The sequence below is a fragment of the Gallus gallus genome, chromosome 11 (genome assembly GCF_016699485.2).
Source record: "Gallus gallus isolate bGalGal1 chromosome 11, bGalGal1.mat.broiler.GRCg7b, whole genome shotgun sequence".
Classification (NCBI taxonomy): domain Eukaryota; kingdom Metazoa; phylum Chordata; class Aves; order Galliformes; family Phasianidae; genus Gallus; species Gallus gallus.
This window is the reverse complement of record NC_052542.1, coordinates 11,149,333-11,175,805: the sequence shown is the minus strand read 5'-3', so window position 1 is coordinate 11,175,805 and position 26,473 is coordinate 11,149,333. Positions and strand designations below refer to the sequence as shown.

Sequence of the window (26,473 nt, the reverse complement as noted above, 5' to 3'; positions counted from 1 at the left end):
TATAACTCTGGATGGCTGTTGCTGCAGTGCTGGTTTGTCCAGTAATATGTCAGCTGTATCAAAATTCCCAACGCTTTCAAACTGAGTCTGAGTAAGAGGTCGTGTTTGTGTGTATCTTCAGGTAGAAACTTTTGCATTCAGAAGCCACAGCTCACTTTTATCTCTTTGAATTATACTTTCTAGCTCACATCGAGTGTAGGGAACAAGAATGCTATGTATATTATTGAAGGTGAATCTGCCAACACCATCTTTAAAGTGCAAGGGTACGATGGCGACATATACGCTTTTGAGAGGCTGGACAGAGAAAAGAAAGCAGAGTATGAGCTGACAGCACACATTATTGACAGAAGAAACAACCGATCGCTGGAACCACCATCTAAATTTATTATCAAGGTTTCTGATATTAATGACAATGCTCCCATTTTTGTACAAAAGATATTCAATGGATCTGTCCCAGAAATGTCACGATTAGGTAAGGTTCTTCCATTACTCATTTTCCATCCTTTCCTTGGCTAAAAAGCAAAATTTATACTAAATGTTATGTTCAATAATCCTTTTCTAGGAACCTCAGTTACCAAAGTGACAGCTGAAGATGCCGATGACCCAACAGTTGCAGGTCATGCCACAGTTACCTACCAAATCATTAAAGGAAATGAATATTTCACAGTTGATGACTCTGGTAGGTCAGATATGCAAGTGTCAAACGTTGACCTTATGCTTTCAAGAAAATACAGTTTTAAGCCATTTTCTTTCTGGACAAGGGAGATAATTACACCAAAAATTTACTTGCAACTGTAATTTGGAAAGATTTTTCATTCACGCTAACACAGTGTCACTGTATACATCTGAAAATGAACCAATAAAGTCAGGATTCTAGGTACCACAAGGTAAATCACAAGATCAGGTCAGGTTGTTCCTACTGATTAAAAGACCAACTAGGAGCCAATATAAGTCTATGTTTTCAGTTTAGCATGGACATCATTCCTTTGACCAAACAAAAATAGAGGAATACATTACAAAACAGCATTCCTAAAGAATAGCTGACAATAACTCTTAAAAAGCAAAGAGCAGATGGTGATTACAACCCAAGAAAATGCCCTACAGCTTTCCAGACTTGGCACAGGAAGGAAGGGTCATCCATTTTTCAAGTTAGCAGAGACCTGGAGCAAGTCAGTACATACAAACAATGCACTTTGTTAGACTGATTTTGACAGTTTGTTTTTGGTTTCTAATCAATAACTCAAACCTTTGCTTTCCTAAACTTTTTTTGTTTAAAGTTTGTCCAGATATAAGAATAAACTCATCATCTCTTGTAAGCTGGTTCTCTGGAGCAACTAAAGCAGATAAGGAGGTGATCAGACATACACTTCAGATGCTGTAGTGACCAAGCTTAGACACTATTAGCTGGTTTCTGAGCAGCAAAGACAAGTTTAAAGAAATGTACTGAACAAAATCTCCCAAATATTTTGTCATGTAGAAAGTTTTTTAATATTTTTAGCCTTGAAAAAATATCACTGTAAAACTGCTACTTAAAGCTGAATGTGTGGCATAAGGTAAAAACTTGCTGTCAAAATTAAGAGATGTGGAAACATTACAAAATCTAATCATATTCAATATTATTTTTTAAAGGTGTGATTTCCACAGCAAGAGCTGATTTGGACAGAGAGAGTCAATCAGCATATGAAATTATTGTTAAAGCAAAAGATGCTCTAGGGCTTACCGGGGAGTCAAGCACAGCTACAGTCATTATCAGGTTAACAGACATCAATGACAACTTCCCAGTATTCAAACACCGTAAGTATAATGTCAGGGAAGTATCATTTGGAAACCAAGAATTGACATGAATAAAAGAAATTCACGTTACGCATCATGATTCAATTTTTCTTTAAAGTGAACAAAAGAATCTTACGTATTCAGATGGCTTTCTGCATTTCAGCACGAGCTTCATTTCCTGGTTGGAGCGTATCTAGAGCAGAAAGTAAAAATCAGTATTAACTTTGGTAACTTTATAAAGAAACCTGACAATTTCAAGAAGTAATTAAAAAAAAAAAAAAAACATTTAAGCACTGTCTGTAGAGATTAATAACACTGAATTCTCGATTATTCTCTATATGTCTGTCTATAAACTAAGAAAAAAATTTAAGTAAGCTCTAACTTCCATGTGCTTCATTATGACCTGTTTGTTCTTTTTTTTTTTAAACAGCATCATTTCACTTCAGAGTTCCTGAAAACATTTCAGTAGGAGGAGAAGTTGGCCGAGTTAAAGTTGAAGATATTGATGAACCACAACACAGAAATACAAAATACAGTTTTGTCAGAGGAGACTACAGGGACACCTTTGAAATTATAGCAAATCCATTCACCAATGAAGGAATCATTAGACCAAAGAAGGTACTTTTGCCAGTAACAAAGAAAGATACGATTCTGTTTTTCCATGTTTAACAAGTGTTTGATTCAGTGTGGGACTGGCAGCAGGAAAAAAAGGGAAATGCATGAAAGCCACAGCACAAAAGGTATTCAATCTGAAAACCTCATTCTGTACACCCTATGAGGAGAGCAGGTGATTTACCAGCCCATTTCACTTGCCAAAACTGGGAAAATCTGCGATTGCTGCAGAGTGCAATGGGTATTATGCCAGATGTGCAGGTTACATGCTTCAGGCTCCCCCCAAATTCTGGATATTTGGATGCTTCAAACAGTATGTGAATGCAAGAGTTGAGTTGACCGAGTCAAAGAATCTTTCTCTTCTGCATCCAAAGAGAAACCAAAGCAGGAATGTGAACGTGCACACACCTGACCCCTCTCCCAGAAGTGCTCTTTGCCATCTAGTATTACTCCCTCCTGAGCCACAGCCTCCTTCCCTGTCTCACCTCTGAGTATTGAAAGCTTCCCCACTACTTCCTGATAACTCTTACTTAAGAGGACCCATGCTCTCCCAAGCCTCTCTTATGGTTTGCTCTTTGTTTTTTAATTCTCAAACCTACTTAATTTGTACCAAGGAACGTTCCTGCATTATGCAGAGCACTTCCAAGCCAAGTTCATTGATCTCATTGATTTATGGTGATAAAAAAAGGACAGAGGACCATAAATTACTGTGAGTAATACTCAGATTGACACAATTTTATGGGTTTTTTTTAACTTCCAAGCATCTCTATATAGCTATCAGTACTAGAAATACTATTGAGAAGGGAAAGTTCTATATAGAAAAAAGCAACAAATATCCTGAGAATTGTAAAGCCTTCACCAGTGGTCACGCTGTGTGCCAGCAGCTTTCCTTCACCAAACACAAGCCAACCTTTACCTCAGGGCCTGAGGCATGTGATGCTGTCAGCCTGTGCCAAAGAGCAGCAGCAGCAGCAGAGATCTCTCATACACACTGCCTGAGGCAGAGACAGCCCAGCCTTCACCAGGCAGTGGGCAAAGTTTGCCCCAGTATCTTGCAACACGCTTTCAGGAACGCACGTACATCAAAGTTTTAAATATACAGTCAGGTGAGATACAATTTCAACCAATAAATAAGCACTGTCATTTCCATGTGCAATGTCTGCTCAAACAAAAATACAGTCACTGTGATTAACTACAGCATATTTCACTGTGTGTTTATAATCTTGGGTGGTAGGGAACAGGGATCCAAGCTTTGAGACACGTGATAGCAGGGGCATTTCTTAACTGCTCTAGCTCCTGACCTTCCTTCCATTGTGGGATTCTATCTGTAATCAGTTATGGTGAAAGTAAGGAAACAAACATTGTTTATCACTAGATTCACCAGCCATGGAGTCTGCCCTGAATGAAAGGAAAGTATAATCTAGTCTTAGACCCCAGAGAAAAAGGAGCTAAACAATTTTTGGTATCTACGCAATCATAAAAGAAAGTTAAACCAAGAAATCCTTGCAGAACTTCGAACACTGAATGAATCTGTTCAAAACCTGAGGTTGCTCCAGCCACCCCATTTATGAAAGAGAAGTTCAGCTTGGATATGCTTCCCCCAGAGTCTAGTCAAAGTGTGGTTCGCAAGTATTTCCCAACAAAAATTACAGCACACAGCTTTAATTTGCATAGTTAGCTAAAGCAAATTTTACCTAGCCATCACCAAAGAGGAACATCTATGTTTGTCTTTCTTCTAGCCCCTGGACTTCGAGAAAGTAGCAGAGTACAGGTTTGACATTGAAGCAACAGATCACAACGTTAACCCTGCCTACTACAAACCTGGTGGCTCCAGGAGCATTTCAACAATTACCATTGAAGTTACAGATGTAGATGAGCCTCCTGTCTTCACCAAACTATCATATGAATTCAAAGTACAGGAGAATAATCCTGAAATAAAAACACTTGGCTCCGTTGGGGCACATGACCCCGACGCAGCTAAACGGAAAATCAGGTAACGCAACATCAGCCGTGGTGGTTCTATTTCTAAGTAGAGAATTTGCTAATGATTCCATGAATTTGACGAAGTATTGAGACACTGACCTTATTTTTAAGACATTTGCAAGCAAAAGAAAAATCCAATCTGACTTCTCAGCCACTGCAGCTATGGATATATACAACAACCAACAAACACGAACACATTACTTATAGACATAAACTCACTAATAAAACATTTGTACATTTATGGGAAAATACACAAGCTTGGATATCTTTACATGGTTATAATAATGTACTGTTAAAATTTTTATTGCAACAACTTTCTTGAGTATGTGCTTTGTAAGGAAAAGAAAACAGACTTCTTAAACAGTGAAAGCCAATAATCTGGGAAACTCGCAGATGGATATGTTATGCTCTCACAGCTTGCATACATTTAGGGAAATGTTCTGAGGCTCCCTGGTCATGATATCAATGTAATTTTTTATAAAACTACTCTCTGGCCTTTTCCTATGAAGAACTGAAGTGAAACACAATACTGTATCGCTTGTATTGATGCATCTCTTTTTAAATAAAACAGATTTGCTCGACGAAGAGCTAGCCCTAATGGAGACTATGTTAGAGTATCTGATTCTGGAATTATTCAGCTTCCTAAGCCCCTAGATAGAGAATTCAGCTCCTTATACAACATCACTGTGGCAGCCCAGGAAATCCTGGAGGATGGTAAGTGCTATCATTTCCTTACTTGAAAGAAATCAGTGGGGGACTTTACAGCTGGACTGTGCTTTATCAGGAAGGAAAGCCACAACCTGACAGCTTCTTTCCACTAAGCTACGAATGAAATGGATGCTTGCAGGGTTTGCACAGCAATCTTCCAAATCAGATGAGTACCTACAAATAGATCAAACACTTTTAAGACTTGGCCCCTTGCTATCACAGAAATGCTTTCAGCTTGTCAAAAGGAATGACAGAAGCACGAGGAGAGGAAGAAGCTTGGGGAACAGGCAGGAACCTGTGTTTGGAGCAGAAGTATCCCAGCCAGTTTTCCCACTCACACAGAGCTACAAAACGTGCCCACTGAGCTCCCCAGACATTTACGCACAGCTCCACTGGGTTTAGGAAAAGGGGTGAGCTGGGGCAGTTCCCAGTTAGATTGGAAGGGGCCGGACTCTTCTGCTAAGTGAAGGATATTGAATAGTACTGGGCACTCTGTGCCTGTGGCCTTAGGGCCAGGGAACAAAGGACACCACAGTCACAGAGAATGAAGAATCTGGGAGCCATAATGAATCATCATTTTCTTCTTCATAGCTCTTCATGATTTAGCCCAATATGAGAGTTTTGAGAAAAATATCTGAGTCTGTCAAAGGAAAAGCTTAAATGAGTGATGGACCTAGGAGTTCCTCATATTTGGCACATTAGAGCCACAGAGGTGGGCGCAATGGAAAAGGCTTTACAGCACCTGGACTCCAGCCAGTGCATTGCCATTGCTGTCGTTTCAGGCCGTCTTTCTGACAGAGAATCACACGCACAAGTTCACGTCATTGTCACTGACGAAAATGATAATGCTCCAGAACTCGTTTATCCTGAGGAACCCAGAGTGTGCGAAAATGCTGCGCCGGGGAAGGTAAGGCAGGAGGAAGGTTCTTCCTTAAGTACATATGGGCTGGCTGCACAGTTCCCCTCCCTGTAGGCTTTTAAGTATGTACATTATGTATGCTTTTAAGCATGTGCAGTATGTACTCTGGGCATTACCAATTAGACTGCAAAGTAAAGCAACCTTGCATAGCAGAAGTTAGTAATTCCACTGTATCACATGAATGTTGAGAGAGTGAACAAAACCGTTACCAAACACTAAGAGAAACGCTAAGAGAAACATTGCTAACTGTGACATTACTGTTGTATTTATTGATGAGAGCATCTGCATGTACTACTAGCAATAATACTTGTGGGCATAGATGTTTCACCTCACATGCAAGTAAATACTTGCATAGCCTATATATATAATGTTAGATTAATTAAGAGATTTTTTCACAGACTGGAATCCGATGAAATCATCTATTAGAACATGCAAGGTATTATTTCACCTTCAATTTAATTTTTAAATTACCTTTGGGACATCATTGTACACGTTTTTTATACTTTATACATCTAATGCACCTCAGGTTGAGGTTTTCCAAAAATCATGTCATTGAGGAGAGGCAGTCTCAATGGCATTCAGTGAATGAGCCTCATTTCTTAAACAAGTTAAACACTTGTGAGAATATTTATTTAGGCAACTAAATATTTAACTAAGTAAATAAATATTTAGGTAACTGGAATATTTCGGTTAACTAAATGAATGTTCAATACACATACATTTGAGCATAAGACCTTTTCATGCTTTAATGACACAAGATTTTGTCTTTTGTTTCCTATCTCTGAATGAAAGGGAAAAACAACTCGTTTTGGAGAGCTATGTGGATATTACTTGCCCTAAAAGAACTGGAAGAGAAACATCACAAGATATCTTTGCTCTGCCCTTTGCTGAAGGGTTATACAGGATACACAGCCCAGCACTAACTTATACACTGCAAGCGTTTTTATCACGCAATGTATACTGGAATTTATGACCTTCCCCATCTTACCTTTATAGGTAATCATCAGGATTTCAGCTACTGACAAGGATGAAATATCACCTGGAGGTTTCTTCACATACTCCCTAACCACAGAAGATAGCAACTTCTCCTTGACTGAGAACCCCGGTAGTGTATCCCTGAAATGCATTTTCTCAGACAGCCACAGCGAGACAGCAGCTCAAGGGGGAGGAAGGCTGTAGCAATGGCCTACAATTGGGCCACCAGAGCTAAGCAGATATTTTGAAAGGCTTAACCTATTGAAAAAAATGTTGCCACCCATGCTTCACCGGGTTCCCCAAAGGCTTGCTCTGTCAAAGGCAAAGGTGTATCAAATGACTTAGAATCTATAAGGAAAGTCAGGTAGAGATTATCACTTAATTAGCTGTTGTTACTTCTTCCAGATAACACAGCTAATATCACTGTCAAGGATGGACAGTTTAATCGTGAACTTGCCAAAATCCACTACCTGCCTGTCATCATCTCAGACAACGGCAATCCTGAGCTCAGCAGCACAAACACACTTGTTATCAGTGTCTGCAAGTGTAATGAAAAAGGCGACTTCACTTTTTGTGAGGAAAGAGCTAAACAAGTTGGAGTTAGTGTACAAGCACTGGTGGCAATTTTCATCTGTATCTTCACAATCATTGGTAAGTTATTGGACTTTGGTAATGTTTTTCAAGATGTGGGAATTTATTCTTGGATTTTTTTTCTTAATTGAGGCCCAAAAAAGCTTTGTGGCTGTAAAATGGTCATGAAGGCAGAAAAACTCGAACTATTTGATTCATTCCACTTGCTCTATTTGGCTTGTTAGTGTATTTCCAACTACAAGCATGCTCATTCTATTGGAAAGACTGGCTCACTGGAAAGGTCACTGCACATATGCATAATACACTTGATTTAGTGTTATTAGGCTCACATGCAGCTATAAAAAGGAAAATTGTACTGAGGCAATAACAACAGTATTCCTGTTTCCAAAGGCTGAACTACACTGGAAACCCTTTAAGCATTACAGTGAATACATACACATAAATCTGTAAATAAGAAGGACAGTACCTATTTGTTTTATTTGGAACCTATCATAGACGAGGCAACATTCTTGTATTGCTTGAGAAGAGGCCTCCTTTGCAGCTACCACAGAAGCAGCATTTGATGCCTGGCACTAAATATGTACGTACCACCTCGAGGCAGCCATCGATAGAACCCTTCAGTGCACTTGCAACACTATGCATTTGCACCTGTGATGCCAGCTCAAAAGTCAGCTGTGAAATCCTCGCACAGAGTGAACTACTTTGTGAACGTACAAATCCTACAAACTAGCAGCAATTTAAGGTTTTTTTTGTTGTTTTTTTTTTTTAATAAATATCTAAAAAAACTTTGGAAAAAGCCCTGAAATGCATGTCTGTTATGCAACATGTCTAAAATGCAATTTGTTTTACTTTGTTACTTTTCTATTTACAATTGCTCACATACATTTCCTTAGCAGTGATTGCATTGCTAATTCTTCTAAGGAAGAGACACAAGAAGGATCTGAGCGGTCTCAGGAGGAATGTGGCAGAGATCCACGAGCAGCTCGTCACTTACGATGAAGAAGGTGGCGGTGAAATGGACACCACCAGCTATGATGTGTCCGTGCTCAACTCCGTGCGCAAGAATGGTATAAAGCCAGAAGTGGTGCCTTCTGCATATGCACAGGTCCAAAAGCCTCCTGGAAATACAACTTCTGGTGCTGGAGAAATGGAAATGATGATCGAGGTTAAGAAGGACGAAGCTGACAATGACAGGGATCTGCTGCCATATGACACGCTTCACATTTATGGCTACGAAGGGGCCGAGTCCATTGCAGAATCTCTCAGTTCTTTGGAATCAGGCTCCTCAGACTCAGATATCGATTATGACTTCCTAAATGACTGGGGACCCAGGTTTAAAATGTTAGCTGAGCTGTATGGATCAGAATCAAATGAAGATTTTGTGTATTAAGTTCACATTAGCCATAAATTTTCTTCCTTCCACTACAGATAGGTATCAAGAGCCTGCCAATGGCCACGGAAAGATTCACAGCTCTTCACCCAGGCAGTAGTAGGATTTCAAACAGACACAAGAAAACCTGATAGCAGTAGAGATAAAACAAACCATACAAATAAAGTACTGGCTTCCCTGGCACTGCTCTTCTTGCCAATGTTCTGTTCTTTCCTCAAAATTGCTGCTTGGGGACCCAGAGTCTCCTAGGACATGATTCCTCTCCCTGTCTCGATAGATCCTTCTCCTTATAAAGTGTTGTGGTATTGTCTCTGGTTTGTCCTTCATTCCTCTCATCCTGTGCTGCTTTCATCAGCATGCGCTCAGGATGACCCGCTGGAACACACAGGTTTGGTGGCAGTGGGAAAGAATGTTTTTATAACCTCCTGCATCTCCAGCCTGCCTGGCCTGACAGTAACATCTTTATTGATACTGCGCGCTTATGCTTACCCAGCAGAGGAAAGAAGGAACATATGGTTTATCACTTAATATTAGAAACAATTCCATCACTTTCAAAAAGAGGCAAGATTTTTCCTTCTTTCCAATCTACTAATTATTCTAGCTTGATAGTCTTTGACTACATACATGAGTTACTGCAGATAAAATTAGACAGGATTTTTAGAGGCATAGTCTGGTTTCATCTCTCATTTTTAACAGCCTGATGATGATTTCAGGCACCTTTCTGGAGTGCTACAATTTCCTCTAGCTACCAGCAAAATTGTTTTTCCTTTCTGTAAATAGGACCTCAGTGTTACTCAATGGAACATATCCTGCAGGGCAGGAAATGTGGACATGAAGGGAATGTCAAGACTCCAGTACTGTAAATCTTTCTGGATAGCAGCATAAGTCTCTCTGGATCTCTAAAAAGGTTGAGTAAGTTTTTTATTCAACATTATTAACGGAAATGTATTATTTCAGGGACAAAGGACGGGCCTCATTACTGTGAAACTGTTTTGATTTTTTTCTAAGCAGGTACTGTAAAACGGGTATTTTCCACCTAGGAAAATATTGTAGAGTTCCAAACCAGGATACTACACACCTACACATTTGTCTGCATAAGAGAACCACAAATGGAAGTAAGGTTTTGGAGCGGCAGCTGTTCTGTCCATGGTAAGCACGTGTTCAGCTTCGTGCCTGATGAAGAGCCGCACAGTGAGCAGAATGAAATTTCCCACACCTGACGTTACCCAGCCAAAGGCATCGTGTTAGAAGTGGGTCTCTTAGGACAACGGCCTGTCTCTGCTTTCTGTCAAAGCAGATTCCTGTTATCTTCAGCAGGAACAGAGCCCTACTACACCAACACTCAGTTTTGCAGAATCTGTGCTACAGCTGTATGCATTAGTTTAGATGATTTGATTATTTAAATTTGGGAGCTAACCACATAATACTAAATCTCTTTTTTTTCCTTCCTAAAACAATGTAGTGGGACCTCATTAGTTTCCTTTTCATTTGTTCGTGTCCGCTCCCTTCCCCACAGTACTTTCATGGCAGGAGACAGCAATGCACAACAGTGCAGTCTCTTATCAGTCCTCACAACTATATAAAGTTGTCTACTAAAATACTTGCTAGACACAATCACATAACTATCATCAGTGATTCAAATCACTAACATTTTCAAATATGAACAAAGGGAAAGCTAAGTAGAATCCAGCCCATCAATCACATCACGTTTGGATCAGATCCCCTGTAAAAAAAAGTAAATTTGGGGATGACAGCCTTGGTTTTATTTGTAAATGTGTGTGTCCATTTTCTACTGTTTTGCTTAATCCAGCTAACAGTGTATGTTATTGAGGTTCCACCCGTTAGTATATTATAAAGAATTGTAACTAATACTACTTACCATTTGGGTTTTCATCAGTAATTAATGTATTGGCAATCAACAGGTAAAGTTAGTTATGAAACTATTTAGTGTAGCAAATAAAGTACTTTGGTAAGCATCACCCAGATAGTATTATTTGTAAGTGCTGTTTTCAAGCTTGTTTTATAAAGCTATTTTAAGGAATGCTGTATCAATTTCCATTGCATAAAGACATTTGCACTGGGCGTTTTCTTTTAATATTGCTGTACTGTATTTTTGCTTCGTTCCTCTGACTACATAAAAGCCACTCTCAAGTTTGGATTTTTGTTGCATTTCTGAGTTTCACAGAGAAGACAGCGCTGTGTGCTACAGCGACCATTCCCACCACTTCCTTCCTCTGCCAGTGATCACTACCCCAACATATTGCCAAGATTATTCTAGTGCTTTACAAAATCCCATCGATTTTCCCCAGATATGACACTTATAAATTACAAAGCTTGGAAAAAAAGTTATATTCTTTCTCTGCTAATTGCCATGAGGAAACTCCACATCAAACACATTTTAGCACAAGTTGTATTAAGAACAAAATGGATGTGCTAATTATGTTACAATGAAATGCATTTTTCCAAAGAAGGAATTTGATTAAACAGCTACTTGCAACTGGTAGCAGAGATTTTCATAAAGGTTTTCATTATTAATTTAATTAATATGCATTTTAAACTCTTACCCCTAAAACCGTATCTTAAATTATTATTTTATTACATTCACACTGAGAAGTTCATGCCATTTCATAAAGTGTTTTTACTCCCACTCCATCAGAAATGTTTATGAAGTAATGACCTGTAACTGGAATCCTTGATAGGTACCAAAGCAGCAATGAAAAGCGGCCTGAATGCCAACAGCGGGTGTGCGGCCACGCTGCCCAGCGAGACAGCCATTTCTACTGCTCAGAGAAAAAGGAGTTGTATCAGCTGCTACCTGATTGCACTCCAGCATCACTGATGCAGACAGTAAGAAATGTAACAGCAAAAAGTGAATATAGATTTGTTATAATAGGCAGAGAAAGAAAAATGTATTGGAGTTCTTGTTTCCTTTCTTCAGTGAGCGGACCCCTCCCTTCCCTTCTTTCTGCAGTGAGGCCTCCGCTGAGCTGTGCTCTGACCTCAGGCATGGGCTGCACATTGGCCATGGCTCACAGGGCCAACAAATCACATGGAGCAGTGCTGGCTTCTGCAGCTTAGAGTATAAATCCAACTAAATGTTTTTGTTTTAATTCATTCCCAAATTAAAAGTTTTCATTCCTGAACGAAGTTTTCATTCCTGACACTCCTGTGCAAATGTCCCATACGTGGGAGGAGTAAACACGCAGACACACCACCCCATTTGGCCAGGAGTAATATACTGATTTCCATTCTATCTCAGATGGGGCGAGGACAGAAGACTAATTGTCAATTTTTCATGCCTATTTTGTCTTCCTAGTTTTCCTATATATCAAATGTGGGGAGTAAAACATAAGCTCTTGTGTGTATACCTTGTCATGCTCTGCGGAGCAGAAGAAATCACTGAGTAGTACCTGTGTCATGCAGGAGCCATCAGGCCCACTGCAGCACAGCTCACCCAGCTTCATCAAGAGCAGCATTTCCTTCTCCCCTTTCCCCAGCAAGGGCTCTCCCATCTGCTTTCCAACCCGACTTTACTCATTCTCGTTAACCCCTTCAACAACGCCACAGTCGATCACAAACTTCACCCGTACGACACTCGCAAGTCAGGGCTCTGCACGGGGCAGCCCCAACGGGCAGAACGAAGCGGACGTCGTCCATCAGACGCGCAAAGCACGACGAGGGCTGACGGCCGGGCAGACCGCACCGACAGCCGCACAGAACGAACCGCGCCCCGCAGCGCCGCGCGGTGGCGCCCGGCCCCAGCGCTGCTGCACCGAGCGGCCGCCGCGCCCCGCGTCGGGCTCTTCTGCCGGCCGCTCACGGAGTGTTTTATGCGCGATCAGTAAGGTTACTAATTCCAGAGGGTTAATTCGATCAGCTTCGTGCTTTACCGCTGACTTCACATAATTCCCTGACCTTCCCACAAGCCAGAAAAGCTACGAAGCCTGGGTTCTACAGGGGAAAGCAGCGATCTCACTGAGGCAGGAGCTCTGAAGGGCACAGAGGGCAAGGAAATAGCTCGGGGGAGGGGATGTGAGCTCCAGATGTCTCCTTCAGAAGGCACCGTCCTCCCTGGCAGCCCCCCTCGGGGCACGCTGCGCCCTGCCCAGCTGTCCCGTGGCGCTGTGACCCGCGTGTCCCTGCTGCCGGGCGGGGTCTGTCCCTGCTGCTGGGGAAACTCTTCCTTTCCCTGCAACTGCTTGTCAGGATTTTCTCAAGCATTTCCAAATTTTTTTTATAATTAGTGATTCTTACAAAACAGTTGGGTTTTGCTGAGAACAACTGTACTGCTGTATGAACACATTAGTCACGATTTGTGTATCAGAAACATGCAGCAAAGCTTTCCAAGCAGCCACGCAAACAAACCAAGTTAAAAACACACCAGAAGATGCCACTGACAACCTGGGATGTATCCACAGAAACAGCTCCATGCAGGACACCCCAACCACCCAAGTTTTGAGGGGCTGACAGCTTCCTAAATTTGGAGCATTTTGCCACCACAAACACGTAGGCAGCCAGACACAAGCTTGCATTGCCCTCCTAGCAGTGCAGAACTTCAGAACAACACGAGCTCTGCCACAGCAGCCAGGTAAGAACTCAGAGCAGAAAGAACTACAGCCTTTGTGTGCAGTACGGATCAAGTGGGTCAGAGACACTATATACCTGCAGCCAGTACTGCAGCCATCCTGTATGCAACATCAAGGGAGCAGAAGCAGGAGGTAAGGTGAGCAGGGATCAACCAGGACAGCAGCCTGTGCCAAGGCAACACCAAGCAACAGCCCTACAAAGCGAGCACAGAGCAAGGCACGGGGCAGCTGGAAGCACTGGGCAGCAGTGCTGCATCTCCTGACACAACATCGCTGTCTCATTACAGTGATTTGGCAATGATCACTCATTACCTCCTGTACAGGCTGAAGTCTGGCTCTCAGCACCAGCACGGGCCTGGCACAACTTACTGAGCTGGAGCATCACTTGGAGTAAGCGATAAGCACTGAATCCTTACTGAAGAGCCGTAACGAGTGTTAGAACACAGACACGTTCTTGTTTTTCAGTGAAAAAAGAATTAGCTAGAAAGATTAAGTGATCCTCCTCAGTTCAGTAAAGCAACAGTGAACGCCTTCCTATAAGATAAAGTATCAATCTAAATCAGAATTGGTCTTCCTGCATTTTGTCACAAGATCAAGATTTGTTTGGATGTTGATGCAAGCAGTTGGCAAGCAAGCATGGCGTTCTGCAGCACAGCTGTGGATAACCCATCTGCAGCCACACGCATCCCTCTGAAGGAGCTGAGAGCACACACGGCTGCCCCAGGAAGGATACCTGGCAGAATACACAGTGGTCACCAAAGAAACCTGGGCAGAGCTGAGGGCATCAATATGCACTCATGGAGTATATTTGGAAAAGGAGGACTCCGGGCATATACCCGAGCTGTGACACAGGCTTCAGTTTTCATCTGAGATCACAAAGGCCTGAACCTTTGCTTTTGAACATGAAGTGTTCAAAGCAGTGCTCTGATAGGTTGCCTGGCCACTGCCTTCCCCTCCATATGCCCTGGCAATCAGGCACACACACACCTTCCTACATCATTGCAAGGGGCAGTTAATACACCGAAAAATATTCTAAGTAAGTAACATTCTCTGATGCTTACACATTTTAAGGACGAAAGCTTTAATACTTTTCATTATTTTCCAGCAACTTCGAGGCACAAGAAATGTTTGCAGAAGATCCCAAGAGATCTATAATTGAAACACATACTCATACACATGCCTGGCTCTGCACGATGTATAGCATCATTCCCACTGCAATTAACAGAGAACTTGTAGCACAAGGCACAAGTAGCACCTGCACTTCATAGGTCGTGGTGAGCAAGTGATGGATGCACAGAGAACGTGAGGGACAGCTGGAGCAAGATAGCCACGTACACTTAGAAACTAAAAGTACAATGTTAGGCATTTAAAATAAGTGCAATAGCCACACAGAGTATTCATTACATGAAGAAACACTGTTGAGAAACACAGCACAGATTTTGTTTTTATGAGATGCTAAATGTACAACCAACATGCCTCACACGGCTCCATATGGGGATTATGCTTTATGGGACTTATATAAAGCTCACATTTAGTCTGGGGACTCAAATTTCAGTGCCTTTTCATTCCTTTAATTCTGCCTCTCAGAAATGTGTTTATTTAAGTCATTCATATTACTTACACCAGACTTTTGTTGCAGCTGCCCAAATTATCCTACTTTAGACCACAACCAATAACGAAAACTCAGCTTTTGCTGGCATAGCTATGAGATTCGCTTCTTTAATCTTTGCTCATCTCTGATATTTTCAGCCACCAGGTTCAGACACCCTCTGGTCCAAATCCTTCACAGCACAGAAGAGGGTTCATGAAGAACACTCACCTCTAGCCAACATTCCTTTGGCCACAGAAAGCTCACCCCATGATAGTTCTGGAAACCATAAGCAGCAGCCAAACAGTTGAGCAAGCTTTCATTTTGATGACAGCAGCTGTTTGGGCTAATGGCCAAGGGATGAGCCTCAAAAGCATCAGCACAAAGAATTTAAGCTTAGGAGCTGACATACTTTAGATGGGGCTGACTGTACTCCATTTAGGTAGAGAATTAAAAATAACTTTATTTTAAAGGCACAGCCTTACGCAACCTGTTTGATGCACTGCCTTTTATTTTGATGCCTCACAAAGGCGCCTAGACTTGCACCCCTGCAAAAGGATCACTTCTGGCTGTCTCTGACATGAGAGGAGCTGGAACTGCACAAGCTGGAAAGGAGAATCACTATGGAATACTCCTAGTGCACAGCAGCACAGACACTGCTACAGGGCACTCATCTCAAGCACAGTTTGCTTGCAGCCAGCAGATTTAAACAGATTACATCTCCAAACCTTCCTTTTGGGCTTCAACAACTGTGCTAGGAAAGGAGAGGCTTTTGTTGGTGTCTTCAGAAGCTACAGTCTTCCTGAGGCTTCCCCCCTTTCATAAAATGACATGAACAAAGCATCTGAGGCACTGCTAAATACCCAGAATGAGCAGAAATGGAAGTTACTGAGTCTATTTTTTCTCCCCACTGTGATAAATCAGTCATCTTCTCTATGTCCAGATGGAGTAGTGGGGGTGGCAGAGCCAAACTTCTGCCCCCTAGCTGTGCTAACACACTCAATGGCTATTGGATTCTCATAATGCTGAGAGATTTTCTAACACCACGCACTGAGAAAAGGATGGGCATGATCCCCTCAGTGCAGGCAAGGTGCAACAGGAACGAGGTACCTGCGAGCCCACCATGATGTGTGTTGCACAGCTAGGCAGTGGCACAGAGACAAGGCTCTCCCTGAGCACACGTGCTGTGATCTCACCACAGCTCAGCTGCCTGTGTCCCACAGCCGGGCTGTCTGCACAGCATCAGCGCTGCCCTAAGGACCCCAACACACTTATCCTGCCCTAAGCGCCTCTGACGAGCCTGGGTTCACATGATAATCTTTGGATAAAAGTTAAATCAATCACAGCACAGTATATTGTGGGCACCAAATAAAGATGTGAAAGCAGTGTTACAGGACCCCGAAGAAGCGTTTAGCAGAGAAGTGCTGGTAGAAGCTTAATTACAGTGGCACTGCTGCCTGCTGCTCTGCTAGGCAAGTTATTGAAGCCCTTCCATTAATGTTTTGCTGTAATGGGAACAACTCAAGCTGCAATAGCAGGTTTGCTATGCAGAAAACATTACAGCCGTTGATCCTATTCTTTCCAATGCACTTATTTTAATAGTTTTCTTTTCCTGCTGCACCACCTATCAGTTGTCCTTATCTCTAGAGAGCACAATTGCCTTTTTTCTGCCACTTGCAACTAGTTGTGGTTTTCAGATTCAGCTTAGAGGAGTTTCACTCAACCTAAAATCAGCCGTTTTCACATATCTCATTTTTTGAGGGTTTTTATCAAATGCTGAGCATATGATTGCACTATACCCAAGTAATCTTTTCTGCTAGGAATTTACCTTATCCAGAAGCCTGAGAGAATACAGAAGTAGGTGAAGGAAGGACTGAGAGTCAAATAGTTTGGGTCACCTCAAATAAGAGTTATCCACTCCTTGACATCAGATAGTGGAAGGCCAGAAAAGAATTGGAGGCCTCACCTCTTAGGACAGAGTCTGGAATTGCTCAGCTTCATGCTTCTTTGTGTCCTCACCATCCTCCTTTCCCAAACAGGAATGGTTCCTTCCATCCTCTCTCCCACACCTTCCCCCCCCCCCTCCACCCCACCCTTTCCAAACAAGACCCCAGATCCATTTTCTTGTCACACCTTTACTCATACAAATAATTCTCTCATACACTTCCCCACCTATTCACAAATAAAACCACAAGGTCCCCATTGGAATTTATTAAATCTCACCTGCCTTTCTCTTCTACAATTCTATTTCACATCACCCAACTCGAGGAAGACAAGGCAACAAACCCCACAGGGAAATCAAACCAACTCTGTCTGTATAAAATTCATACATGCCAATCACACAGTACCTAGTGTAAAAGAACAGGGCACCATGGCACAAATTTATTCTGCAAAGAACAGATCCATTCAGTGTCAATCAGCTTCAAGGTTCAGATTGACTTATCTTCAATGGCATGATCTAAGCCAATTTGTGTACAGATGTTATTATCAATTGTCTGCCATTTACTCTCAGCCTCTAATACCATGTTTAAATATTAAGTCATTTTGCTTAATCCTATCTCTAGCAACCCTGGGATTCTGACTTTCTTATGAGCAGTCCTGCTTTCCATATAACTCTCTAATGATATGCCAAAAATCGGTAAATTATTTGCTTGTCCAATTGTTTAATTTTGGTAAGGCATTTTAAAACACAGTATATGACTGTAAGCTTTTACTTCTCATAAGAATAAATAAGGTCAGGTCACTTAACATCTACTTAACCTAGCAAAATACAATAGAAATACATTATTCACAAGACAACTTTCTGTTGTCCTGGGTCTTGTGCTAGTAACAACCTTTTACTTGTACTAGTAATTAGTTCCTTTCTATGTCAGGAGGATAATTTTGATAAACTGATCACTTTGATAAGAATTTGTGAGTGAATTAACCTGCCTTGGTTATCTTTACATGATAAAGCTTGAAATATTAAACGTCAGACATACAAGTATAATTTTACTGTGACTGATGTAAGCTGCTAAACTCACATGCAAACCCATATACATAAAGGAGATTACATGCCCAGTTTCTTGGGGTTTCCCTTTTTCTTGTGCCCATTCCTCCATGGAGATTACCAGATCTTGCAGGGAAGCACCATGCATTTCCCAGGCCTGTATTCCTGTGCAGCCATACTGCCTAAGAGCTGCTCCAGGGTAGACAGACTCTGTAAATAAATCTCTTTACAGCAGCACTAATCCCTTTCTATGAATAAAAGGAGAACTCTTCTTTACTCGCCTGCATCTTGGAGCTGCTGCCCCACAGGCTTACATCTGCAGTCTTGTAAATGCAGCTGAATGTTGGTTCCTAGTTGGCTCCAACGTCTCCATCGCTCCTCACAGGAGCCCAGCTGCATTCAAGGGGTAACTGAAGGTAAATGGAGAAGTGAGCTTGTACAAAACACCCTACGTGGGTGGGATGCATTTTCATTCTGTTGTCAGTTCAGATTGTCAGAAACAAAATGATTTTGAAAGTAATAGAAAATCAGTGTAATAACACTGTCCTCAGCATGGCTTTGAGATCCATTTAGAGGAGCCCCACCGGTAAAGTACATATATAATTACAGCCAAAGCTGTATTTAGCTTCAAACTAAACGCCATCGTGAGGCAGTGTATTAAATAATGCATTTCCCCAGTGCTTTTTACTGAATATGTGATCGTTTTCTATATTATTGTTTGGATAAAAAATTCTAGCAGCTTCACAGCTAATATGCACACACATTTGAAAATTTCAGTGGAGCAGAAAGAGTCTGCACCCTTGGGAAGTGATCACTGATACATAAGAATCTCACCATATTTCTGCTGCACCCTCCTTCACCCGGGATGTGAACTGAGCCCTAAGGAAGCAGAAGCATCCAAGGGATCGAGGGCCTCGGTGCTGCACCAGCACTGCAGCCAGCAGCACTACAACCTGGTGAGGTTTCCTCCAGGCTCTGGGCAGGAGCCATTCTGTGGCCCACAGCACGCTTATTTCTCAGGTGGATGCACAGCAGTGAGCAAGCAAAACTCCCTGTTCACTGTGTGATTGTTGTCACTGCAGGCATCGCTAGCTAACTGTATATAGAACATAAATGAGGGCTTCCCATCTTTTTACAGCATGTACCAACTCCCTTCCTTCCTTCCTTCTTTGTCAGAGGTAGTCCCCACGTATACACTCACAGATTTGTTCAGTTTGACTTAAACGTCAAGTTTAATCACTAAATTTTTTATCAGTATTTTCCATGCCAGATGCACATGTGTGTCAGCTGGCACTGCCTTTCTAACTGACAAAATAACAGTAAACCAGGAGAAGACTGCAGTCACAGCAGTGATACCAGCTGTTTTCTGGACAGTCGTCGCTGGGATATCATGGTCAATTTAATGGGACATTTCACAGCAGGATGGAGACGTTCTCCCATTTTGAAGTGTGGTCATAGTCAGGAAGAAGGCTAGAAAAATTGACATTGCTATGTCTGTATTTATTCTTGCTCTGTTATTAACGGTTGCTGCACTTACAAGGCAATAAATGCATTTTCCTTGCCAGGACAGCAAATATATGGAGCAGTTAGCAACCCAAGTTATCTGTCCTTCTTAAGCCCTACGAGTTTGTAAGCAGCCTTCCTGTGGCACAACGTGCTGTAAAGAACTCTACAGCCGTTACCCCAAAGTTCTGTAGCACAGAAGTGTACAGAATCATCACATGTATGCATTTATAAATATATGAACAGTTTTTGATGTTATTTTACATCGTAGGTGTAGATGCGCTCAATAGTTCAGCAGCTCTTTATTTTTGGTCTTAAGTCTGAACTTCTGCACAAAACAAAATGTCATCTTCATTCTGTCCGGAGACACCACACAGACACGTGTATTACACAGAAATGTCCAAGCCTACCGCTGTGTAAATAACTCATTCTGAACGCAGGAGGTGGTAACGCTCGTGAATCGGCTCTTACCTCCGGAGCAGTTCACGCTGCACACAGAGGCAGTTGCAGCCACCACACAGCAGATGGCACAGCTCGCAGCTCGCTGCTGGCTCACACCACTGCCAGCTTTCCGCTGAGTGCCGCCACGAAGCGTTACAAGTTAAACATTAAGCAGGAGTTCAAACCCGAGTTCCGCATGATGCTCAGTGAGGCTGGATACAGAGAAATAGTGGGCAGACACTGTGTAGACAACTGGAGACAATGTAGCTGAACTCCGGGAACCTCACTGGCAGAAGGCAACAGTTCTCCTTCAGGATAAAAGAAATTACTGGAGGGTACTGATGCTTGGGTTGGAATCTGCAGCTGCTCCATGTGCGTGCTTTACTCATTCACAAAAGGTGGTTTCTGGTAAGAACTCTCAATAAACTGAATGAAGCGGTCCCTACAATGCTGACCTACTTCAAATAACAAAGAACAAACCATGTATTGGAATAAAGAAAGTTCATTTTCAAGCTAACAATCAAAAAGAGCACAAAAAAAAAAAAAAAAAAAAAAAAAAAAAAAAAAAAAACTCTCTCCATAAAGCCCAAGTGCTCTTTTCTTTCTTTGCTCTCCATTTGGCCGTCAGTACATTTTCAGGTAACCCTGGAGCAAATTTGGGTGTGTAACAATGCGGGGCTGCTCTGTACAACTTGTACTGAAACAGTGAGCGGCAGAGACACGACTCAGTGCGTGTTTGCACCACTTCACCTTTCTATTGGGCTTCTGAGAAAAGTCAATTGTCCTTTTAAGTGCTAAGGAACACAAACCTGCCCTTTCCTTCGTGATTATGAAGCAGTAACTCAAGCAGCTTGTGCCTTCCTTCTCCTCCCATTCCCTTCTGTTTCTGCGCTGAAAGGTAACCACAGTTTCCAGCTCCCAACAGAGGCCAGTTATACCTACACCTTAGAGCAGTCACTCACAGCTTCTTTATAATTTTATGCTCACTTCTGAGGATGTCTTGTTTTATCAAAAGGATACACAAAGGCTGACCAGACATTGATGCCGCCGATCTCCTAATGGAGGTCTCACTCAGCAGCCCCTCTGGTGCTGCAGCAACCCAGTTCAGCTCACTTCTTTCTGGCACCATGCTTTCACAGTCTGTGCCACGCTGTTGTTTGCTCTTTCCACTGCATTAAGCACCAAGCCATAGCTGTCAGAGACAAAGTTTTATCTGCTCCTAAACCCCTGTACAATCCTCTTGAATAGTATAACCCTCAGGGTCCATTTCTTCTTCTCTGCTTTGCTCTGCTCCTTTTGTCCCCAAGCCTCGCGTTTCTCTACAATAAATTGCACTAGCACGAGATGCCCCAGCTCCCCACCCCCAAACCATTTATCACCACGCTTCCACTTCCTAGCAAGTGAACTGGCTTTGAGGTTGTAAATTAATTGCCAGTTCGCTCATTCTACCTCAGATTTATTTCCACAGGTTAGACCTATTAAACAAGTGAATGTGTTACATCCTGATTTTAGTTAGCTAAGAGTTATTTTTTTTTAAAAAAGAGTGTCTTTGTAAGTGGTGCCAATCGGTCAGGACAGTAGAGAAACACACCTGGAGGGTGTCGGTGGAATTTTTTTGAACTGGTTTCTTATGGAGTCTGGCTGCATCTAGATCACCCTCTGTGCGAGTTGGTTCCTCTCACAGCGGTTGTTCTGGCAGAGCCTCACAGCTGCAGAAGGTACAAGAAGACTGTGCAGCCAGCATTGCTACCAGGGCCTTACCTCACCCCCATTTCTGCACGCACAATGAAACGCAGTGCAAGTTCTACCAGGTTTCCAAGAGCTCGAGGGTCTATCCCCAAGTGTCTGATCCCCAATATCAATCTCTTCCTTTCTTCCTTCTGTTATGAGAAAGGTTCAGAGTGCCCATGAGGAACTTTTCACTGTACCATTTTCATAAGAATTCTACCATCTTTCAGAGATCCTACAGACTCAGAAAGACTTTGTAAATAGAATAGTAATAAAATCTAGAGATGATGGTTTGTGTATTCATTGGTAAGGCAAAAGACAATGAGTTATAAGGCTTCCCCTACACCAAGGTAAGCTAAATATTTCTTGCTAATACACAACAGTTTCAGAAAGATAAGATCAACTCCAAATATATATTTCATTTGCTGCCACAATGGTTGTTTCTCTTTTGTATTCATTTTTGCTTTAGGTTAATAAATGACCAGCTGGATTCATATGCCCACCTATGCAAGGAATCTTGGAGCCTTCTCCCCAAGAGCTCTCTATCAAATACTTAAAAAAAAAAAATTGCTGATAGTAAAAGACACATATTGTATTTCAGGGTCTGCCTATATGCATTAAGAAGTAAATCACAGAAGCCCTACCTTCCACAAAGTTACACTGACCAACCAGCTTTGCAGCAGTAACAAAACCAGCTTTGGTGGGCAGTTTCCCTTCATTTCACCTCCCTCCCTCACGCAGGGGGCAGGCAGCTGGGGGCTGTGTGCACAGATCACTGTGCATGGGCAGGGTGCAGTACCCCGACACACACAGACCTGGCCTTGGGACGGCCCTGCTGTGCTGTGAGGCTCCATCACTGAGCAGGACACAGCTGTTAAAGAGAGCCCACGGTGTGCAAATGTCCTGCAGCATTCCTATGGGAGGACTGCTGTCAGTGCTGGTGGCAGCGGTGCTACCTAATTCCAAGTGCTCTGCATGACATAACTGAGTATTTCTTTGTATATCTCTGTGTATGCTTATATGTATGGATCTCCAGGGACACATGTTGTGTATTTCTTAGTAACCCAATTCCTATCTTTCATTTCAAAAATACAATTAGAATTTGTGATAAAGCTAGGCAAGGACTAGTGGAAATAAACACTGACAGTCTGCATTCACTGTCAGATGCTTTGAGGTCCTAGAAAGGTCAATACAAAATAAATTGCATAATTAACTGTAAATTTAATTAAAGAGTCACAGAATGAGAGAGAAAAGAGCACTGAGATCAAATTTTCCCATTTGCATCCTTAAACATTAACTCAGTTGGCATCAGGAAGACTGAGAAAAAAAGACAGAGAGGGGAAATGTTATAGGCTTTTCAATAACAATCTTGGACCTAATTACTTCCCGGTGTGTACACAGAGGCATAAAAAATACACATGTGCAGATGGCAAAGACAGCATAATTCACCATCCTCCTCACAAGTCTGCAAGCAGGTGAATAAATAAGAAACTGAACCTGGCCCCGTTCCAGTGCCTAAGAGCACCTTTCATTCCCCAGAGAATGACAGTTGGTAGCTCTAAAAATTAGAAAAGTAGCCTCTGAGAATTTGGGCACGACATAAAATTCCCACAAAATACCTTCTTGACGTAGCAGCTATAGGCGCAGAACAAAGAGCCTCAGCAGATCTCATTGCTTTACAGGGCACGTAACAGAGGACGACTTCTGCCTTTGGGTCTCACTGCTTCTCTAAAATATTTTTTATTTGTATGTTTCATCTCTATTAATAATTTAAAACGATTTTTCCTCATGACAGATTTTATGCCTAAAGAACTAAATCACTTGATTCAAACCTCTAGAAAATATATTTAATATAAATTTACCTGTCCTATAAATGCTAGCTGAAAAATGTTATGCATTCAAAGTTCCATCTTTTTCATTACGATAGCTTTGGGTACAGAAGAATTTCCTTTTGTTAGTAATTCCGCAGTATGTCCAAACTCAGAAAATCCTTAGCATCTTGCTGGGAATTCATTTTGGTTTAATCATATTCAAATCCACTGCTTGAAAATTGCCAACCTGAAAACTATTCTCACCCTAAGATTCCTCAGAAATGTGAATTAGCAAATATTAAATAAGCAATTGAATTTGAAAATCTAACCACCCATCCTCACCCAGCAGGAATCTCATTCACTACAGACCTTAAAAACATATCTGAGCTCATTGCTTGCCATTACTTTTGCTTGAAATACACCAGTAAGACGGCAAAAAACACTGAGAATGAGGAAAGTAAGATGGGGGCACTGATGCAAGAAATCCAGAAGTATCTCATGCAGCGGCCTAAACAAAGAGAAGGATAGAGCGGCTATGCTAATATCCAGGCCACAATATGTACGTAGTATCTCAGACTCTTCCATTAAAAATAAAATGAAATCCATGCCCACGAGGTTAACCCGACTCACTGCACTCATGCAAGTGGATCCATAGGCACTGAAACGATTTCATGCATGTGGCAAATAGGGGTTACCTTGAACCTGAGATCAGCAAACCTGTTCCTCTCCCACGTCAGTTCAGGGGTAGGTGACCTATTTCAAGTCCATCAAATGTCACATGGTGTTTACATCAATTAACATATAGTGCAACATCATCATAAACCATACACATGGCTTATAGCCATTATACTGACATTTCAAAGGATCTTTACTGCCAGAAACCAGCTCGCTCTGTAACAGCATGAACAGAATTCTAATGGGAAGCAGGGAAAACCTCTCTACCAGCACAGTTATCACTGGGATAGGACCCCGAGGATGAGAGTCTCCCAGCTGGGAGATGCCCCAGCCTGGTGGGCCAGGGCTCTGCACACCCCCTCTCATGGGGCTGCTGTCAGCAGAAGATGAGCCTTTCAGGAGCCCCATTCAGCCTTCACTGCTGCACGGTTCCCTGAGCTCAGTGGGAAAGGCCCTTTCATGGCACGGGGTGAGTAAGGACAGCAAAAAACAACAGCTGCACAGATTTATACCACACATATCACATTTACACTGCTACTCTCCTTTTTAAAGGAAAACTATGTAAAAATCTCTGAAAATACAATTTCAAACAAAATGTTTCCGTTTTTCAAAAAATTAATTTGAAAATAAAAATTAGGCATTCAGGTCCTCCATGCCAACATGACTGCCTTTTCTATACTTCAAATATTTTTAGAAGCAGAGTGATGATGCTTATCCGTTTGTTTTGAACAGAGTAATTTGAAAAGCTTTCCATCAGAAGCTTCTTGTTGTGGTCATTACATTTCAGAGCAGTGCAAGCTGTGAGAGCAGGAGGTGCTTCCTACCAAACTCCATCTCGAGGCATTTTATCACACGATAATTGTGTAAGCCAACAGACATCTACTTCATTACCAACTTTTCCATTTAAAAAAAAGAAGATGTGATGAACAGCATCCCCTAAAGCCTCATTACCAACACATACAAGTTTTTAGCCAAAAAGAGACCTCATTTAAAATCAGAAATGTAAAACTGATTTTAGCATACAAAACCAGGCTGTATCAGAGTGCCGGTGTGGGTGGCTCCACGGCCACTGCTCGCAGGCATCAGCCCTGCCGCAGGCATAGGCAACAGGAGGCAGGGCTGCACTCTGGCACTTCGCAGTCTGTGCTAACTGTGCAGGTCTGCAATAGCATTCCTGGATTAAAGGAAATGTAGAATCATCCAAGAATAAAATGATCTGTCTTCAGCGAGGCCTCTCACACCGACTGCCCTTTACTGGTACATGGGAAAACAACCACAGCCTTTTAAACTTCCATCTATGAGTGCCATCCCAGACCTTACAGAAATGTACTCGAGCTCCTGCCTCACACGCTCCTGATTTCAAAAGCTTGGGAGAGAAGTTCCTCAAGAAGAGTGAAAAGGTAAAATGCTGTTACATCTCCATATACATTTACTGCATATTTGGAAATCAGTAAAGTGAGCAAAACCTGCAACAGTTGCGTATACCCAGGATGAGCACTGCTAAATACCCAGAAGTTTGTTTGCTACAGTGAGGCTTCTGTGGCCTCTGCTGGATCGTGTATTACATATGGTGCTGCCTGGCCCAGAAACAAACAGCTCTGTCTCAGGGGCTACCACAGCTCCTCCTGGGGACACAGGACACGACTGTCACAGAAAAGAGCCTAAAGCCAGGCCCAGGCAGGACTCCTATTTGCCAAATGTGAAGCTGCTTCCCCAGAACTCGAAGTCAACTACCTGTATATTCTCAGTTTGTCAGCTCTTTTCGTGGTCTGTGCATAGATTTTGCAGCTAAACATGTGGCTCACAGCCTGCTGAATCAAGGTCATGTGGACACCGACTAAATGTAAGGCACCATTTGGGAAAGATGCCATCACCAAAATCTGCAGAAGTGCTAAACATTGGAAATTTTGAAATTTAAGGTGGAGAAAGTATCTTAATATCCTTAAGCGCAATGTTATGTATGTTCCCCTCTTCACAGGGGAATCCAACACGCCAGCAGGCAGCCAGTGCACCTGTCTGAGCTGTCAGGGAGAACCTCTGCCTGCCCCACCAGATGACCAAGGGCCCCAGAAGGAAGTCATGTGGCTTCCAGTTACTGAAGTGGTACAGAAGGAGTCTTTCAAGGAGTCGAATAATCTGATGGATTACTAATCATAAAATTAATAGCGGAGAGATGAGTTAATTACATCCACGTTCCAAAG

General features: G+C 42.2%; 1 protein-coding gene across 3 annotated transcripts in view; it reads left to right on the top strand.

Moving 5' to 3' along the window:
* The window catches only part of CDH5 (cadherin 5), a 29,354-nt gene extending 18,247 nt beyond the window's left edge, over window positions 1–11,107 (top strand). For 2 of the 3 annotated variants that reach the window (NM_204227.2, XM_046899375.1), the window contains exons 3-12: window positions 184–472; window positions 563–679; window positions 1,630–1,794; window positions 2,204–2,391; window positions 4,125–4,378; window positions 4,940–5,082; window positions 5,859–5,983; window positions 6,992–7,100; window positions 7,376–7,621; window positions 8,455–11,107. In NM_204227.2, the coding sequence (NP_989558.2) occupies window positions 184–472; window positions 563–679; window positions 1,630–1,794; window positions 2,204–2,391; window positions 4,125–4,378; window positions 4,940–5,082; window positions 5,859–5,983; window positions 6,992–7,100; window positions 7,376–7,621; window positions 8,455–8,951 (2,133 nt within the window). In that variant the 3' untranslated portion in view covers window positions 8,952–11,107. The remainder of the gene's footprint in view (window positions 1–183; window positions 473–562; window positions 680–1,629; window positions 1,795–2,203; window positions 2,392–4,124; window positions 4,379–4,939; window positions 5,083–5,858; window positions 5,984–6,991; window positions 7,101–7,375; window positions 7,622–8,454) is intronic. The other variant, XM_046899376.1, reaches the window with a different exon arrangement.
* The last annotated feature ends 15,366 nt before the right edge of the window (window positions 11,108–26,473 follow it).